The sequence below is a fragment of the Tachysurus vachellii genome, chromosome 6 (assembly GCF_030014155.1).
Source record: "Tachysurus vachellii isolate PV-2020 chromosome 6, HZAU_Pvac_v1, whole genome shotgun sequence".
NCBI classification, from domain to species: domain Eukaryota; kingdom Metazoa; phylum Chordata; class Actinopteri; order Siluriformes; family Bagridae; genus Tachysurus; species Tachysurus vachellii.
Window position 1 is genome coordinate 21,182,217 of NC_083465.1, and position 18,584 is coordinate 21,200,800.

Sequence of the window (18,584 nt, forward strand, 5' to 3'; positions counted from 1 at the left end):
CAACTTTTTTGGGGGGAAAAATTCTCTAAAAAACAAGTTATGTAAGACTATTTATATACAACGTATGGACTGTATTTCAATAGATATTCTGGGTGTTTATGCAGATAGTTATGGATCCTGCACTATAGCAGTCACTTGAAGCAGTCAAAATGAAGTCAGTAAATACATGCACATCAGATATGTTTGCAAATATTTAACACCGAAACCATTATATCTGAACATATTCTGAATGAAATCTGTGCTATAAACTTGGAAATACAGCTAAACATCTTGAAGTTTGCCTTCATGCATTAAACACTAATCCTAAATGAAGTGTCTAATTTTAGCAAGTATAAAAATAAATGAAGAGGAAAGAGCACAGAAACTCGATTTGGTTTAGTGATTTAAAGAAACGTACACAGGTCCGTACACCGTAATATTCGAAACTTATTGTCATTTTAACAACCGTTTCCATAACAGTTTACTCATTACGACAAACCGTAATAAACATCGGAGGCAAGCAGCAGTTAGATCTGCAGTTTAGGAAAAGTCTTGGCATCTAAGTACAGCCTGTAATGTACTATAGTGTGGAACAATACTTTGTTCAGGACGTCGTGATTGATTGCTATTTCATGGATCCGTCCCAATTGAACTCGAGCAGCATCGAAAACATTAGTGCCTTCTTAAAAAGTTTTGCCTATTTGAGAGGCATGGTGCTTCTCAGACAGGCACACATTCATTTTAATACAAAATAAACTTTGATAAAACACCCTCCGTATTTTCATTATACAGCTTTGTTTTAACACCGTACAAAAGAATGTACTGTTCGCCCTGCGTTCCTCACAACAGAGACTGGAATGTTGTTCACTTGTTTGGAGAATTAGTGTACACTTTAGTGCTGCTCAGTTGTAGTGCTGAAGGCAGTGAATATTAAAAAAAAAAAAAAACAAGGGCTTGAACCAGTATGTTCACCGTACCCACATCCTTCACTGGGCACTTAACGTGAAACAGCTACCTCACTTCCACGCTGTCCATGGGGAGAACTGCATGAAATGTAAACTTCAAACACTGGGAAACAGCCATTTTGGTCACTTGCGTTGTAACTTGACACACTGCAGGAAATCACGGCACGTTTAAAGCCAAAGCCGGCCGCTTGGGCAGCACACGCTGATGCGTATCTTATGTGGCGTTGGAGGAGCAGCGCTGGAGCAGCAGAGCATGGCACGTATCACACACTCGCACAGGCTTCGGGGAAGCAGGGAGGGGTAACTCGTTATCTGAGCAAGCGTTGCAGAAGATTTCTCCACAGTTCCTACAGTGATGCTGTGAAAAGAGTGAAGAGCAATGAGGAGAAACTGCACTGAAGACGTTCTTTAACTCGTGGGAAAACAAGTCCGAGATTTTTTTCCATGCGAAAACTGACACTGCATGTCATTAAATTCTTCAAAACAAATAAACAGAACCAAAATCGTTTCATGTCACTATACTTTAAAAATACATTTTGTTAAGCCATGTTTAGAACCGTTTTATATGTGATTAAAGCATTTCTCAGTCCGACACATTTTTTGGGTGTAAAGAACAGATGAGTTTGGATTTGTGGCTCTGACCTTCCTTCTGGAGATGGAGAACTCTTTGTCACAAAGTTTGCAGTGTGTGGCATCTTTGTCCTTAAGCCATACCTGCCCACCCTAAAATTACACCCAGTGTACAGTTTAGTCAATCTGCATTAGTTACAGCTATAATCAGTAATGCATCAAACATATCAGAGCTCCAGGCACCGATACTGCAAAATGTAATCTTTCAAATTGTGCATGTTTATTTATACCTAACAAAGGCCTATTAGCCTACAGTTAGGGCTGGGCGGTAAAATGATAACGATATGTATCGCGATAGACACGTGATCGATATCAATAAAAATGTGTTCGATAAAACATTCGATATTTTTTATTCTTCGTCGGAAGAAAACAGAATTTGCGAAGCAAGTTTGGTTGCATTAACAAAAGCACTCACTCTGGTAACCTAGCAACATAGGGAGTGACACGCTAACAGCCAATCATTTAACAGTATAATTTTGGTTGCGCCATATCGTTGTCTCGTGCTGGTCTGCAGGATTCCTCTTCAGTAACCGGCAATTGATAAGCAGAAAATGACCCGCAGCGAGCGAGGAAATTGTAAATAAAAGAAGAAAAGTCAGCTCGCCAGTACGGCAGTTTTTTGGATATTATAAATCTGACCGTAGTCAGACCAATGTTGTCTGCAAATTATGCAAGACCGTCGTCCCCGTTTATATTTAACACTTTGCACTATTTTATTACACTTTATCAAGCATTTCTTACAGTTTATTTCATTTTGCACCTTAAATGTTAAGAGATAATTGTTAAGATTGTTAAGTGTTCATTGTGACTTTAGACTCATGTTTACACTTTAATTATTTGAGTTTTCCTGGTTGTTGACATTTCTGTCTTACTGAGGGGATTATGATCAGAGGAAGGTTAAGTTTAAAATAAAAATGTTTAAATGTAATATATTTTTCTCCTGGTCCTTATTTAAAATGGGTCATAAAAAATATCAATAATTATCGATATCGACCGATATGAAACACTGATATCGTGATACAGTTTTCAGCCATATCGCCCAGCCCTACCTACTGTGCATGTCCTTTTTCACGTGGAGGAAGTACATATAGAGAACATGAAATGTGGCATTGGATCCAAGTGGAAAAAATGCCAAATGTGCTATAATGTGAGTCCAGCATTTCAGGCTGATGTCGGTTTTGGTTTCTATTCTCTGTCTTGAATCAGTGCATTACTAGTTCTGTTAAATTGTTAAAGCTTCATAATCAATCACAACAATGTTTGATATAGCACAAACCTGAAGTGCTTTATTGGCCTCCTTTATGTCCTCAATTTTCAGTTTTGATCTAACATGAAAGACAACAGGTACAACATGATCAGTGTTTTTCTCTTGAGAACATGACCAAGTCAACAATAAATCCAGTTGTAAATACTGCGATGGTGTGAACTCACTCGCTGAGCTTGCAGCCCAGCTCTTCTAGTGCTTTTTCTTGTTCCTCACAGATCCCTTTCAGCTGCGTGTTTTCATCCTGCAATCTGTGAAACTCCTAAAACAGCACAGCAAGTTACTCTCCGTTCCTATCGGCATGAGACGTGATTTCGTTACTGTTCTTATGAGTGCTTACTAGATGTGTAAAAACTCTGCTTCTGTTATAATTGTGGGTATGATGTTGAGATGTTTTGCTACACTTTTGTAAGAAAAAAAAAATCGCAGGTTCTTCTGACTGTAATGAAATATTTGGATGCTAATGGGAGTGGTCTCTCTCTCTCTCTCTCTCTCTCTCGGACTCCGCCCACAGCTACAGGTAGTGAGAGCTCACTGAAGGGTTCGGTGAGGATAAAGATGATGTAAATCGTATGCGGCGGCCTACGCAGTTCCCAGATCTTAACCCACCTAGGGTAGAGTTTGGAGTTATGACGATGGTGTTAGAAAAAGTGTTTTTTCCTCCGGTACAGATCCAGAGAATGTCTTTTATTTGTTTTTGTCACTTGTCAAAGGAGACAACTGGACCCAAAGCAAGCATCATTTTATCAGTATTTGCCTTCCGTCTATAGGTGTGTGTCAAATAACAGCTGAGAACAAAAATTAAACTTAACTAAATGAGCATGTCCTTTTTTTTCTCTACTTCTATTACAAGCATTTGTTTTTTTTTACCTTCTTGAGCACATTAATATGCTGAGCTTCAGCCCTCAGTTGGCTGATGGTCTCTTGCTCTCTTTCCAGGTCGTTCTGTAGAGTTTGTCGCCACTCCCTCTCGATTTTCAAGTCTGTTTCCAGCTGCAACCTTCAGACACCAGGAACATTTCAAATGAAACAGTTCAGGATTTCTAGTATTTTAAATGTTTAGTAGTAAATCAACTCAACAGACAGACTTCACCATGTCAGTTACCCTGAACTGTAAGTGCTAGTGTAGATTAATATGATTTCACTGAGTGAAACACACACATGCACAAGTTGCACAAAGAAGGGAGTATATTTAATAAATGTAAAAAAACGCTACTTACATCTGCTTCTCTCTCTGAGCGATCTGCTTTTGGAGGCTGTCTGCTTTGTTGGCAAAGTCCTGCTTGAACCTGCGCACTCCGTCCTCAGTGCTGAGTCGCTCCCTCTCTGCTTCCTGCAATCTGGTGTAATTCAAACCAACTGGGTAAAACTGAGGCTCCGATCACAAGGGTAAAGGGGGTGGGAATGGGATGGAACAAATAAGAAAACAGAAAAAAAAAAAAAGAGGGCTAAAACTCAACAGGCAAACTACCTCATGAAAGATCTCCAACAAATAGAGCAAAAAGCTGGATGAAAGGGGGGAAAAAGCTGAACTGAAATCCGAAAAGAGGTGAATTTAAATGTAAAAAAAAAAAGTATCGGGTTTGTTTTCGATAAAAAAATTACATCATAAATAATACAATAAATAAAGACTATTTTAAAATGTCAAATTTATTGATAAGCTGAATAAAAGACAAGATTAATCATAGTGTCGCCTTAAAATCGTACATTAGTACACTTGCCGTGTTACAGTGCCACAAGAAAGAACTCGGATTAAATTATTAATTAAATCAAGTGGGAAAAAATATCCATTGAACCAAACCTAAAAAAAAAGAAGATGCCACTATAGGGAAGTAAAACCTGTTACTTTCACAATATGTATACTGCCAAACATGTTCTGTTACAGGAAAAAGGTCAACTGTCCTAAATTCAGAAAGAAATATCTTTAACAAGTTTGTACTGATGTTCCGTATCTGTACTGGCACATTTTACAAACGACATGGCAAGAGTCCGGGTCTGGCTGAGCAGATCTTTATCACTACGTTGTGTAACATAGGAAGAGTTTTTAATCATTATAACGAGGAGAGGAAAGAAAAAAAAGGGGGCGGGGCGGAAAATGACGATGTTAAAATAGGGTAGTGGATGAAGAGAAAGAAAACCAAAAGAAAAGGGAAGAACAAAAAGGGAAAGAGGATGTAAACATCAGTGAATTTCCATGTCATCCAAAGCTCTGAAAAAGTCATTCAGCAATGCATTCGTTTAAATAAGCACAACCAAGATGGTGGTAAATTAATGAAGAAAAGGGAAAGATGGTGTGTGTGTGTGTGTGTGTGTGTGTGTGTGTGAGTGAGAGAGAGAGAGAGAGAGAGAGATTGAGAGAGCGCGAGGAAGTGGGAGAGAAAGGAAGAGGAAGAAAAAGGGAGAGGGAGGAAGAGAGAGACAGAGGGGGAGAGGGGGGGGAGGAAGAGGGAGAGAGAGGGGGATCGAGAGAGAGAGAGAGAGAGAGAGAAAGAGGGAGAGAGAGCTGAAAGACTCAGCTCTGCTCTGACAGCATCATGCCACACCACACAAGAAAAACAAAACAAAACAAAAAAACACACTAACGAATGAGTGGCACGATGGAAGAAAGGACTTCAGTACGAATATGAAAAGCACAACATGCAGAAATAACGTGCATGAAAGTCTGGCAGAGAGGAAACGCTGGAGCCTCTTTAATCAGGTGCAGTCACACTTCTATCTGTTTGACAAGTGTGTGTGCGTAAGCAGAGTAAAAGTATTACTGTTGTACTGTTGTACTGTCACACTGGAGATTGTAGCACGCAGCTGAACGCCGTCTTGTGTAAAGCAAATACAAGAACGTTTGCGTTACTTTAATCTGATGTTAAATAAAAAGTGTTAAACAGACTGCATCTCAAATTCCAGTCTTATTGCTCACAGACCCGTCACACACAGTTCGTGTAGTGAAATGCTTTTTTTATGACTGTCCTTCGTATAGAAATAACCGATAGAACAAAAAAGAACAAAAAGGTATAAAGGAATCAAAATAAAACACGTGTGAATACAATATAAAAAAGAAATAAATACCAAAATATAATAGAAAATCTACGTTACACTATAACACCCAGCTCACACCACCACCAGATAAACATAGCATGCTGTGTAGATGTATTATAGTTTAGATGATAAAATTCATCTTTACTTTAGAGTAGACTAGTTTTACTTTTAATTCATTTAAACATGATTTGTTTTGCTAAAACTAATACGGTGACTGTGTGGAACTTTGAGATCATTTAGAAGATTGTATGGTGAAATTCCTTGTTCTTACGTTAACCTATGAACTGTCTCTTTAATACAGAACGAGACGTGCATCAAAAATAGACTCGGTGCTGAAACGACGGCAGCTTCTGCTACACGCTGCTACGCCGCCACTGTGTACAGTGTGAATGTTCTAACCTGCTAGCATAAGCGCTAAAAAAAATTCAAATAAAAATAAAAAAAAATGCACTGCTTCGGCTCTGTTTACGCATCTGGTGTGAAACCGGCCTTACGCTGAGATTACTCAAGGATGTGTTTATCCTGTTGAGAAGCTGTTTTTTTTTTGCTTCTGGTTTAATTAAATCAAATTTCTTTTTTCTTTTTTTTTTTTTTTTTTGCCTGATGTTCTTAAGATTGCATAATTTACACATGCACAATTAGAACTTTTTTTTGTTGGTAAATCAGATTAAGAAGAATAATTTGCTTTATTTGCCTGCAATGATTAGTAGCAGACAGTTTTCTTCTGCTAAATCATAGCCGTCTGCACCACTGGAATAGGACGCAGCATTACGCCAGACAGAAGGTGATTCAATCTGATATTAAACGTCACTCACCTTTGCTCTAGCTGTTTCATCGTAGCCGTTATCTGATTGGTTTTCTCCTCCAATCGTGCGATCATGTCGTTTTTCTGCTTCATGCCGTCGTCGGATGTCTGGTGACGAATACGGTAAAGGATTCTTTTTAAAAAAATAGACGTATAAACGATTGACTGTTAGCGGTGAAAACGGTTTACATCTCTACCTGCATTTTCTGGTACATTTCCACATTGATGGCTTTAACCTCGTCTAGTTGTTGCCGAAGTCCAATCAAAGTGTCCTGCTTCTCATGGATGTCCTTCTCTAAGAGCTTCATGGCCAGTTCCATTTCCTGCTTCATGCTAACCTGCACCACCAGCTCGTTCTCCACATCCTACAACACAGCCGGGTCTCTCGTTATATTAAAATCAAGCTAAAACTAAAACAGTCTACTTTGAATATTATTCTTAAAAATATTTTTCGGATCCCAAATATAATTAGGATTTATATGTAAGCTGATCGGGGAGGATGTTTTCCTTTAAGTACACATTAAATCGATAGTTTATATGTAAATCATTAAAGAACAAAATGGCATCCAAGTGTTCAATGTCACTACATTTACATTTACAGCATTTAGCAGATGCCCTTCCAGAGCGACTTACATTTTTATCTCATTTTTATACAACTGAGCAATTGAGGGTTAAGGGCCTTGCTCAGGGGCCCAGCAGTGGCAGCCTGGTGGATGTAGGAATTGAACTCACAACCTTCCGATTGGTTACCCAACACCTTAACCACTAGGCTACCACATCCCTGTACACATCACTAGTCCCACATCACTATATCCTGATTATAAAAACAAAATAACACATTTGAAAAGAGACCTGCCGGAGCTGACACTCCTCCTTAAGCTGCCTCCGTGCCTCGTTGTACATTTCATCCAGGCCCTGCCTGGACTGTTTATAGGTGTCCAGCTCACAGTTTACGTCCCCCTGAGTAACCTGAGCAACAACAGAGCAACATTTAGCCTCAGACTCTAGTCATGAAAATCACACACAACTGTTATCTCAAGCTACTTATTAAGCTTTACAACATTCATTCATTCATTCATTCATTCATCTTCTACCGCTTATCTGAACTACCTCGGGTCACGGGGAGCCTGTGCCTATCTCAGGCGTCATCGGGCATCAAGGCAGGATACACCCTGGACGGAGTGCCAACCCATCGCAGGGCACACACACACTCTCATTCACTCACGCAATCACACACTAGGGACAATTTTCCAGAGATGCCAATCAACCTACCATGCATGTATTTGGACCAGGGGAGGAAACCGGAGTACCCGGAGGAAACCCCCAATGCACGGGGAGAACATGCAAACTCCACACACACAAGGTGGAGGCGGGAATCGAACCCCGACCCTGGAGGTGTGAGGCGAACGTGCTAACCACTAAGCCACCGTGCCCCGCTTTACAACATTTTTTTCCCAATTTTGTTCATTTGCCAATTCCCACCTCTTAGCAAACTAAAATATCTTGAATACAGTTAAAACATTATTAGTATACTGAAAGTAACTATAATAGTATACTGAAAGTATAGTATTTCTTATAAAAAGGAACCAGGTTTAAGGTAATTAAGCCTATTTCTGAACACATTGTATTATTTTTAAGCTTTCCTGTTCTGATGAAAGTTTCTTTTGATAATTTTAAAGATTAATTTCACTTAAAGCTTTAAAAACTATAAAATATCAGAATCTTAGAATAAAAATTTGTAGATGAATTTGACAAAATTTGTGATATTCAAAAAAGTTGCTGTGAACACACAAAAAAAAGCATAAAACCCAAAATGATGAGCTGGTTTGGTTTACTGTCCACGTAATATGTACTGAGCAGGAATGGTGAAGGCTAATTTGTTCTTCCTCTGAGACGTGTAAAGATGCCACATCTTTTCAAAATGATGCATCAGTGTGTAATGTAACACTTCTGCCTGTATGAGCTCACAGATCCACATGAGGGCCCCAGACACCTCATACAGCCTGCACTGTCATACATACATACATACACACATAGGCAGATAGACACAGACAGGCAGACAGAGATAAATAGACAGATAAAAAGACAGACAGACACGGATAAATAGAAAGACAGGCAGAAAGACAGGCAGATAGATAGATAGACAGACAGATAGACAGGCAGATAGATAGATAGATAGATAGATAGATAGATAGATAGATAGACAGGCAGATAGACAGGCAGATAGACAGGCAGATAGACAGGCAGATAGATAGATAGATAGATAGATAGATAGATAGATAGATAGATAGATAGATAGATAGATAGATAGATAGATAGATAGACAGGCAGATAGACAGGCAGATAGATAGATAGACAGACAGACAGATACACAGACACGGATAAACAGACAGACAGACAGTCAGGCAGACAGATAGATAGATAGAAAATTAAAGCAGATGGCTGTGTCATCTGTGGGACTTGAATTAGAACAGTATTTGTTTGCAGGTAAACACACAACACAGTTACCTCGAGACGTCGCTGAGCCTTCATGATAATTAAGGAATTCTCGTTCCTTAGTTGATGGTTCTCTTCCTGTAGTTTGATGATGTTGTTTTTGGCTATTGCCAACTACAGGAGAAAAACAGAAGCGCTGAGATCATAGCAGGCTTCGTGACACAGAATTACTCCACATTGTTCCTGTAAACATTCGTACCTCCTCAATGAGTTTGGAATTGGATTTCTCTAACGAGTCCACACGCCCCTGCAGACCCTGAACAGTAGAACTAAGGTAGGGAAATGATTTGTTTCAGCTTTAATAGATATTAAAATGAATATGATCAAACAGGCTGGTCTTAGAGAACAATAACTGCTTACTTGAGCTGCCTGTTTAGTTCTTCCACATAGTTCTTCTGGTCCAATATTGCAGCGATTTGCCCATTTCTACAAATCGGACATAAACAAAATCTAGACAGATCATTTGAGCTCCACAAATAATGACATTTTAAAATCTAATGAAACTATCTGGCTAACATTAGATCATACTGCTGCATTAAAAGACAAATCTGTATGTTTAGTTATATTCATTTATTTACATTTATTGCAATGGGGAGTTATTTGTATTCAATATAATTGCCTTTATGTGGAATATTTAAAGGATACACTCAATAGAACCAAGTTCATTTTAATTTAGAAACTTCAACTTTGAATCTATATTTGAATACAAACTTATTGACTTAATTGCTTATAACGCTCGGAAAAAAAACTTCATTACAATATTATACTAAATAATATTAAGACCATAACTAAATAATAATAAGACCAAAGACCATCATTATTTTGCAGCTCTGTCATATTATTATTATTATTATTATTATTATTATTATTAATAATAATAATAATAATAATAATAATAATAATAATAATAATAATAATAATAATAATTAATTTCAATAGCTTTCTGGAAGAATGGAACATTTCCTTACCTTTCTTCGCTTCTATAGTCATCAATATCATTTTTTAAATACATGGAGAAGTCAATCACCCCAACCTGAAGAATTTAAAACTTAATATAAGTTGAACATGTAAAAAATGTTATGTAAAACATACAAGATCTTCTTTACATAAGTAAATAAACAGTACATACTGTATGTTCTATACATAAAAATGTATCAACAATCGGTGGCCAAAAACAGTCTACAGGACATGGAGCTAAAAAGCTTCAATATTTTCCTCTCTCTATAAATGTTCCTAACAATTGATTTCATCTTAAGAACAGAGAGGATCTATTTTACTTCTTTATGTGTACCTTTAGTATAAAGTATATGTGCACAATAAACATGGTTTTAAGGAAACCCAACCAAACTAATCCAAAGAATCTCAGCACTATACATAAAATGTACATATCAGATATCTAATAATATGGCCCTCGATAAAAGAAAACAGGTCCAGGAGAATTTCCCGTACTTGGGTGTCCAGGTCCTCGCCCTTCACACACAGGTTGGCATCGATGACGTTGAGTCCCACCAGGAGGCCGACGATGACGGCTCCCTCCTCCTCCACCATGACTGCCGAGCTTTCATAGAAATCACTACGCAACACAAAACAGAGCCAACAATGTGCCTATGACACTGACTTATGAGTAAATGCAGCTTTAAGAGAGCAGGAGTGGCAGCTTGATGACACTCCTTAGCAGGAAACTGGATAAAACTGGAGTACTTCTGTCGTCTCTGCTATTCTGCACATATGTGATACCGAACAAGGAAAACGAGTTGAATTCACTGCTTCACATGTGCAGTCCTTATTAACCAGCTTATAAACATGCTTAATAATGAATCAGAGGACTTATTTAATAAATATTAAGCAAGGCTTTCCCAAGACTAGTTTAACATCAGCACCATGATGTATGTGAAGTCTAAAATTTGTTACCTCAGTATGTCTTTCCTGGTGATGAGTACACGTAGATAGTCCGCTAATCTCTTCTGCATCAGTGCCAGTCGCAGCCAAGCCCTCGCTCGGCCCAGCGGAGTCCTGACAAATGTGCATGCACACTTTGAGAGTGGAAAACGAGCCCTTGTGTACACAATCCAGTCACCTCAAACACTGAGTGCTAACAAGCTGAGACATTCGGTAGTAATCAGCAGTAAAAGTGAAAGATATATTGGTACAATGTTAAATATTAGTAATAATTTAAATGAATGGAATCACAGCCAGCATTCGTTTCTGACGTTTGTATGTCCTATGTTTTGCAGTGACACATATTGACACACACTCCAGTATGACACAGTATTGACACATACTCCAGTATGAAATAGTGCAAATATATTTACATTCATCTGATATCCCTGACAGACTGCCCTCGGTTCTTTACAACACAGCATGTTCACCAGGCAGAGGAGTGTGTTCAGTGGCCGACTGATAAAACTGAGGAAATCGTTTGTCTCCCTGGCCAACATCTCTCAGGTACGGCAGGGTGGAAACATACAAACTGAGGAGTGACTCAGCATCTTAGTTTTTCATTTGTATTTCCTTGTCTTTATATTATATTTATTAAAAAAAAACAATTGCACCTCATTTGCATGTTTTACTGTGTTGTGATCTTATTTCTCTGTATGTTGCTACTACTGGATATCTATCTATCTATCTATCTATCTATCTATCTATCTAGTTTAGTACAGAAACTGTACTAATGTAGCTGTTTATTACTGGGTCTATTTTTTCAAAAAATCCTTTTTTTTGTCAATTTGCACATTTAGAGTGCGTAATCTTAATGAATCCTATTATTTAAGGGATTAATATTGGTTTTCTATTTTATTGCCTTTAATATTTCAAACAGTATATATATATATATATGTATATATATCTCAGTGTTAAGCTTGGATTATTTGCTTGAGTTGTTCAAGTCTCCAGCAGGGCAAAACAGACTCACGTCAACATGTTTATGTAAACACACAGCACAGACCACAGCAAAAGCTTTCCATACCTCTAACCTGATTAAGCTCTAAAAGTAACATACATAAAGAAAACGAGGCAGACAACAGTAGCAAAGACAATGCAGACCCTCCAGTGATAAAACAATACAAGAAGAGGACTTATTTGGTGTATAGTTATGCATGATTTAGACGTGTCGTAGCTGTGCACGGTTAACCAGCGAGACGTCTTTCAGACATCTTTGGCTCGTCTTACACTCTCTGTGTTTTGCATGACGGTTTCAATAACTAGATTTACAGGGGAACAAAAGGGAAGCAGCCAGTTGTAGTCAACAACACCAATGGTCTTCCTATAAATCTTCCAACACCAAGAAATCTTCCTATAAATCACTGGAATTTATTTTACCACCCCAAAGTTAAATATTTTCCTGGTTTATTCCTCTTAGACCTCAGCAACCTGCCTGTTTTCTTATTTAAGAATTAATGACAACATGTACGTTGTGGAACATCTCTGAAAAAGTTAGTTCCTGTTAACAAATCTACAGGTCACATACAATAGTTGATACAAAAAGCTGTTCTCTCACCAGCCTCACCAACACTTACGCACTTTATTGTTAATCCACTCTGTGTAAGATGTTACTCTAAAAATAATATATTAAAATGAGCACTTTAATATTATAAACCGGTGATTTTGCCTTGAGTTACGATCAGAGCTTCTGTTAAAATTAATTCACACCTTCTGACCAAGAATTCAAGAGTGCTGTGGTATAAAAACACTCACATTGTGACATTTACTGACTATTTTACTGTGAATCATTCTCTAGATTGTGTGTCCAAAATTTACACAATGACAGAAAACGGTGAATTAAAACTGTGCGTTAGTCTCATATAAAACAAGTGGTTTAAAAGAATGATGTGGCTTTTTAGGCTTGCAAGTTTCATGTCTGACAGGGAAACTGAACTGACACCTACACTTCCCCTTTTACATTAATCTGTCTATAAAGTGCGGTCCTGCACACAGGAAAAGGGCTGGTCCACAGATGGCTATGGGTTTCAGTTGCTAGCTCTTTCAATCTAAAATAAACGTACAGAGAACACGAGAACAGGTCAGAGGACTTAAAGGATAAGATCTCTTTATGGATCTAGAAACACAAATATCTACTTAATATTTTGACCGTAAATGTACGGAATCCTTTTTATATGCTGAAACCTGCCCTGAGAGAAAAACAACACCAAACATTTTCTCTAATTGTCCAACAATGGACACGTGTAGAGGGATCCTGGCTATTCCTCCATACACCATATTTTCAATATTCTTTATATTCTCAGTTTTATAAATCCTGCTGAATTCTGCCGGCTCTTGATTTGGTCCAAATGCAAACCTAATCTTCCTGCTCAGCATATGTTATGCACACTGCAAACATTTCTGTGTTGATCTGGACACATGGTCAGGATCATTCAACTATGACGTAACCTCCTGCTAGAGGCAATCTGCATAGCATACCCAGGTAATTATAATGCCATTAATCTGCACATCTCTTCTAACCACAACCCACCATCCGAACTGTAGTTCCAATGCTGCTTGGAGAGGTTCAGGCAGTTGTGGGTTGTTTTCTTTAAGGGTTTCCTCACTGAAACCACTAAAGCTAGCTTGTTGCTATAGAGACAGCATATAACGGTTGATTTTTGGAGTTGGATAATTGCAGAATGATGCACTCCTACTCTCATTCTTTCTGAGTTTTCATCACTTGGAATCCAATTGCTGCTGCTGACGATGACCCCACATGGATCATAAAGTTCTGATTAGTGGGAATGGACCACATAGAAACCATGAAGATAGATAGGACTGTAATGATCCTTAAATAGTTTTGCAACTTAAGTTTCCATCAGTGAATAGTTGGTAACTTCAAAAAAAATGGACTTTGTGTTAAAATTAGAATGAACTTCCTGTTTACACAACTGATCTGTTTGCCTCCTATGGTCCAGCGGCAGGATCCTGTACTCTTATTGCTGTGGCCTGGGTTCGATTCCCAGGCGGTCAGCTAACACAGCTACTACAGAGATAACTTTCAGTGCAGGTCCTAAGCCCGGAATAAATCTAATACGTGGACCACGTGTTCCACCGTGGCGACCCCGAACAAAGGACCACCACAACTGCTCCTTTTGACCATATAATATACAGAAAATAATTGTTTATAATCGCACTCTTTAGTGTCACCTAGATGATGATGGACTACGGTTCCTGTCAAGGTTTTTCTGTCTCAAGTAGTCTCATGGAGTGTTTCCTTGCCACAATCACCTTTGGCTTGCTCATCTTAGTCTTAAAAAATTTCAATATTTCTGTGAAGCTGCTTTGTGATGATGTCCATTGTTAAAACTGCTATACAAATAAAACTGTACTGAATTAACTCTATATAACATACAACTACTGAATTAAATTAAAGCTACAGTGTTAATGGAAATAAACTCTTATTTTGCATGAAGACTAGAAGTCTACTAGTGTGTGTGTGTGCATACTTGAGGCCGGGTAAGTCTCGAACACTTGCTGCAATCTCCCCTGCCTCTGGGCACAGCTTCTCCACCATCTCCAGAGGCCCCCACAGAGACTTATTGTATCCAAGAAACGTCTTCTTCACTGAAGCAGAGAAACTATTTTTACTGCACAGAACTAAATTTTTAATAGCAGAAGCACAAGCAAGTCACAAGCTTGATCCAACAAAGGCATCTTTTGTGAGTCAGTCCGAACCCAAGGATATTAGTGCCGCTTCCAGCAATGACAAAATGAGCTCCTGATGATTTGGCACCTATTCTCTGATATGATTTTTCCAATGTTAATGATAAAAACATAATGCATATCGTACATGACTGACAATATGTGATTTTTGAAAACTAGACGAGAAACAAGAACTCAATAATACATTTTATTATACTGACTGTTGTACCTTTAAGCCCGTGTTTCAGACAGTGCTCCATGACTACAAAGAACTGCTGCAGTGGGGGATAATCAGAGTCCAGCGTTCGACCAAAGCTCAGAGCCGACTCGATCAGCCCTTTAATGCTGAGCTTGGCCATGTTGAGCAAGTTGGCCCTCTCCATAGCCATAGGATCCCGGAAGGCTGGAAAACAGCAGAGACAAAATAAGAATTGTATTTGGATGTAGTTTAATATTAACTGTTGAGTGACTGAGTCATGAACAGTTATTATATATGTTAAGGTAATGCACTAAAAGAAACTAGGGGCCTTTTTACACCTGGTCACTTCATGTGTTTTCTCTGATCCGATAGCTATCTGATTTGTTAAAACTGTTCCATTTACATTAGGCCACATAAATGCGTCTTGGCGAATCGGTTATCAATCCGATCTTTCTACTCCCGCCCAAAATGCAAATATATTTTAACTCATTTCTGGGGTAATTGAAATAGAACACGCTTTGGTGTCTGCGGTTTTCAGAATGCAATAAAAAAAAAAGACGAAAAAACTTGTCATGACGGTTATGCTACAAAAATCAGCATTTACATTTATTTGTTTCTGACACAATGCACAACTCGCGAGTCACCTACAAGTGACTTCCGTTTGGGAGGATTACAGCGCTGACGTATGTGGCTTGAACAACCACATTCATTTACACCTGTCCAGTTTCATCTGAAATGCTTCCCAGACCACCTCCTGAAGTGGTTTGAACGATTGGATTTATATCCGTTGCGAAAACGTTTCGGAGGGCATTTAAACCTGGTCTCATGAAGTGACCAGGTGAAAAAAACCCCTAGAATACTACATACTGTACATCTGTCATGCAGCCAATCATTAGCCAACTCAGCTGACTTAGTTAAAAGGCAAACTTAATCTTTAACTTTTAAGTAGCTCTGTGTGTGTGTGTGTGTGTGTGTGTGTGTGGTGTGTGTGTGTTCACTGGTGTGTGAAGCAGTAGTGAAATAATGCCTTCTGCTGTGCTCTATACAGACAAGGGAAGTAACAATATTGGTTGAGTATTACTATGGTAAAATATAAATATATGAAAATATCATTTAGATATTGGTGTAACTAATTCTAACTATTATTTACTAACTGTACTGATTGTAAATATTATCTAAAATATTTGCTGTCATAAATGCTCTCAATAATATTTACTGCACCACACACACATTCATGCTAACATTTCTGTTACAACTTTGCCAGATGTCATAACCTGCCTTCTACAGATAAGATCAGATCAGATCAGAGGATCAATGAGTCATGGCAAGTTTTCTCTTGGCTCATTTTTTAATTCATTGTTTACCCTTCACTTTGTTGGAGCATACAAACCTGTTCTTTACTCCTTGTAGATGAAAAAATAAATTGTAACAAAATCTAAAATCGTACAAATTAAATAAACAAATTAAATAAAAAATAGCTTTTTACGCTCAGACCATGCAAGACGTAAACAAGATGTAAACACTTTCATTTAAACTTAAGTCCAATAGATTAGAGGTTCTCACTGCGGGGTCCAGAAGTCACCACCATAACAAGACGCTCTATGAGAACAGATTTATATATTTTATACACATTTTCTGGTTGTAATTGGACCTGAACGGATTTACACATCAACATCAAAACAATTTTTGGGGCTCAATGGTTAAGGTGTTGGACTTCTGACCAGAAGGTTATGAGTTTGAATCCCAGGTCCACCAAGCTGTCACTGCTGAGCCCCTGATCAAGGCCCTTAACCCTCAATTGCTTCCTTGTATAAATGGAAATAAAAATGTAAGTCACTCTGGATATAAGAGCATCTTAAATATAACATTATTTTATATAAAGCCTAAAAATAACATTATTTTACATTTATGGCATTTAGCAGACACATTTATCCAGAGTGACTTACATTTTTATTTCATTTTATACAACCGAGCAATTGAGGGTTAAGGGCCTTGCTCAGGGGCCCAGCAGTGGCAGCTTGGTGGATTTGGGATACAAACCCATGACCTTCCGGTCAGTAGTCCAACACCTTAACCACAAGGCTACCACATCCGCATTATTAACAAACATCTGTCAGATCTAACAGAGATCTGTTAGAGAAGAGTTTACGATAACTAAACCGAATAAGATTATCTTGGTGGGTTAAAATAATACCATTTATTTTTTTAGTTATTGGAGTCTTTAAAAGGTTTAAAAACAGCAAATGAAGAATCAACAGCTACAGATGTGTCCAAGCTCTGTGATTGGACACAATCTGTACCACGTGGTCATGATACATCCTGACTATTCCTCATCTCAAGGCCAAATCCCATCCACAATCCCTAAACGCCTTTATTTACACTTTAAGCGCTCTAGACGTCCAAACACAAACACGTCAGCACTTTAAACCCTTTTCTATGTAAACTAAGGACTGCCCGATGACGCTGAAGCTGTTTGTGAGCCATTTGGACGTGTTGTCAATAATCAGCACCATTAACAGCTCCTTATAAATAAACACAGACTGGACTGTATGACCAGGGCTTTTGTCTGCTTCCCTATAGCTTTTAGCTCGTCCTTAAGTGAAATTAACTCACCCTTGACGCTCCATTCCTCCGAGAAAGGACACACTTTAGGCTCGGACACTTTGGGCAGGACGTGAATTCCGCTTGAAAGCGTTTCTGAGGCTTTACGAGCTAACGCGAATATGGGCGCCTGCCATCTCAGGTCTGTTCTGCTGCTGCTGCTGTTAGCACTAACGCTGCTCGCTGCTTTCTCACCACCGCTTTTACTCTCCTCCTGCAGACGGAGAACACCAAAAACCTGCGATTTGTCTTTCCCAGAATCCGCCTCCGACAAGGTGAGATCCTGCTCTGCAGGTGCGGCCATCGCTCTGCCCGGGAAAGCGCCTGTCACACGGCCGGGAGGAGCGCCGTCTGCACCGCGGGGGACATTTACAACGACGCGGAGAGACAAGACACGACGACCCGCGGGATTTAGAACACAACACACCTCAAACTACGGCGTCCTACTCAAGGGAGACCGAGTGTGTGGGTAGAAAAGGGGCAGAATGTAGCGCTACATGGCAGATTTTGTTTACAGACAGGAGAGAGAGAGAGAGAGAGAGAGAGAGAGAGAGAGAGAGAGAGAGAGACTCTGCTCTGCTGAATGACGTCATCCTGTAGAGATTACAGAACTATCTGCTTCCCTCTGCTGTTGGGATCAGAATAAGTTTATACCTTTCCCTTACTATATACCTTTATTCGTCCCATAATGGGGAAATTTCTCAATTTTCAAAATACAGTCTGATAAATGATGAAATGATGCACAAAAAATGTTCAGTGGTTTAAAGCCCCAGGATCTGAATGAGTCTAAAATAAAAGATTCAAAAATGGTCTGGTGTTTATTGTATGGCCTGGTGTTTATTGTATTCACTTAACTTTTTTTGTGCAACATTTCATCATTTATCAGACTGTATATTTATAATCACACCCTCCAGTGTCACCCACATGAGGATGAGGTTAACATTGTGTCTGGTTCCTCTCAAGGTTTCTTCCTTTACCGTTTAAGGG

General features: G+C 38.7%; 1 protein-coding gene across 3 annotated transcripts in view; it reads right to left on the bottom strand.

The window, feature by feature from the left end:
* Positions 1–360: 360 nt before the first annotated feature.
* rufy2 (RUN and FYVE domain containing 2) overlaps positions 361–18,584 on the bottom strand; it is a 20,573-nt gene continuing 2,349 nt past the window's right edge. Inside the window, exons 1-18 of one of the 3 annotated variants that reach the window (XM_060872866.1) lie at positions 17,610–18,144; positions 15,027–15,200; positions 14,602–14,719; positions 11,084–11,185; positions 10,622–10,745; positions 10,141–10,205; positions 9,533–9,598; positions 9,372–9,441; positions 9,185–9,286; positions 7,529–7,645; positions 6,874–7,041; positions 6,687–6,784; positions 4,059–4,178; positions 3,709–3,838; positions 3,006–3,100; positions 2,851–2,899; positions 1,587–1,667; positions 361–1,302 (exon numbers count right to left, since the gene is read on the bottom strand). In XM_060872866.1, the coding sequence (XP_060728849.1) occupies positions 1,159–1,302; positions 1,587–1,667; positions 2,851–2,899; positions 3,006–3,100; positions 3,709–3,838; positions 4,059–4,178; positions 6,687–6,784; positions 6,874–7,041; positions 7,529–7,645; positions 9,185–9,286; positions 9,372–9,441; positions 9,533–9,598; positions 10,141–10,205; positions 10,622–10,745; positions 11,084–11,185; positions 14,602–14,719; positions 15,027–15,200; positions 17,610–17,901 (2,115 nt within the window). In that variant the 5' untranslated portion in view covers positions 17,902–18,144 and the 3' untranslated portion in view covers positions 361–1,158. Of the gene's footprint in view, positions 1,303–1,586; positions 1,668–2,850; positions 2,900–3,005; positions 3,101–3,708; positions 3,839–4,058; positions 4,179–4,279; positions 4,856–6,686; positions 6,785–6,873; positions 7,042–7,528; positions 7,646–9,184; positions 9,287–9,371; positions 9,442–9,532; positions 9,599–10,140; positions 10,206–10,621; positions 10,746–11,083; positions 11,186–14,601; positions 14,720–15,026; positions 15,201–17,609; positions 18,148–18,584 lie in introns of those variants that run through there. The other 2 variants (XM_060872867.1, XM_060872868.1) reach the window with 2 other exon arrangements.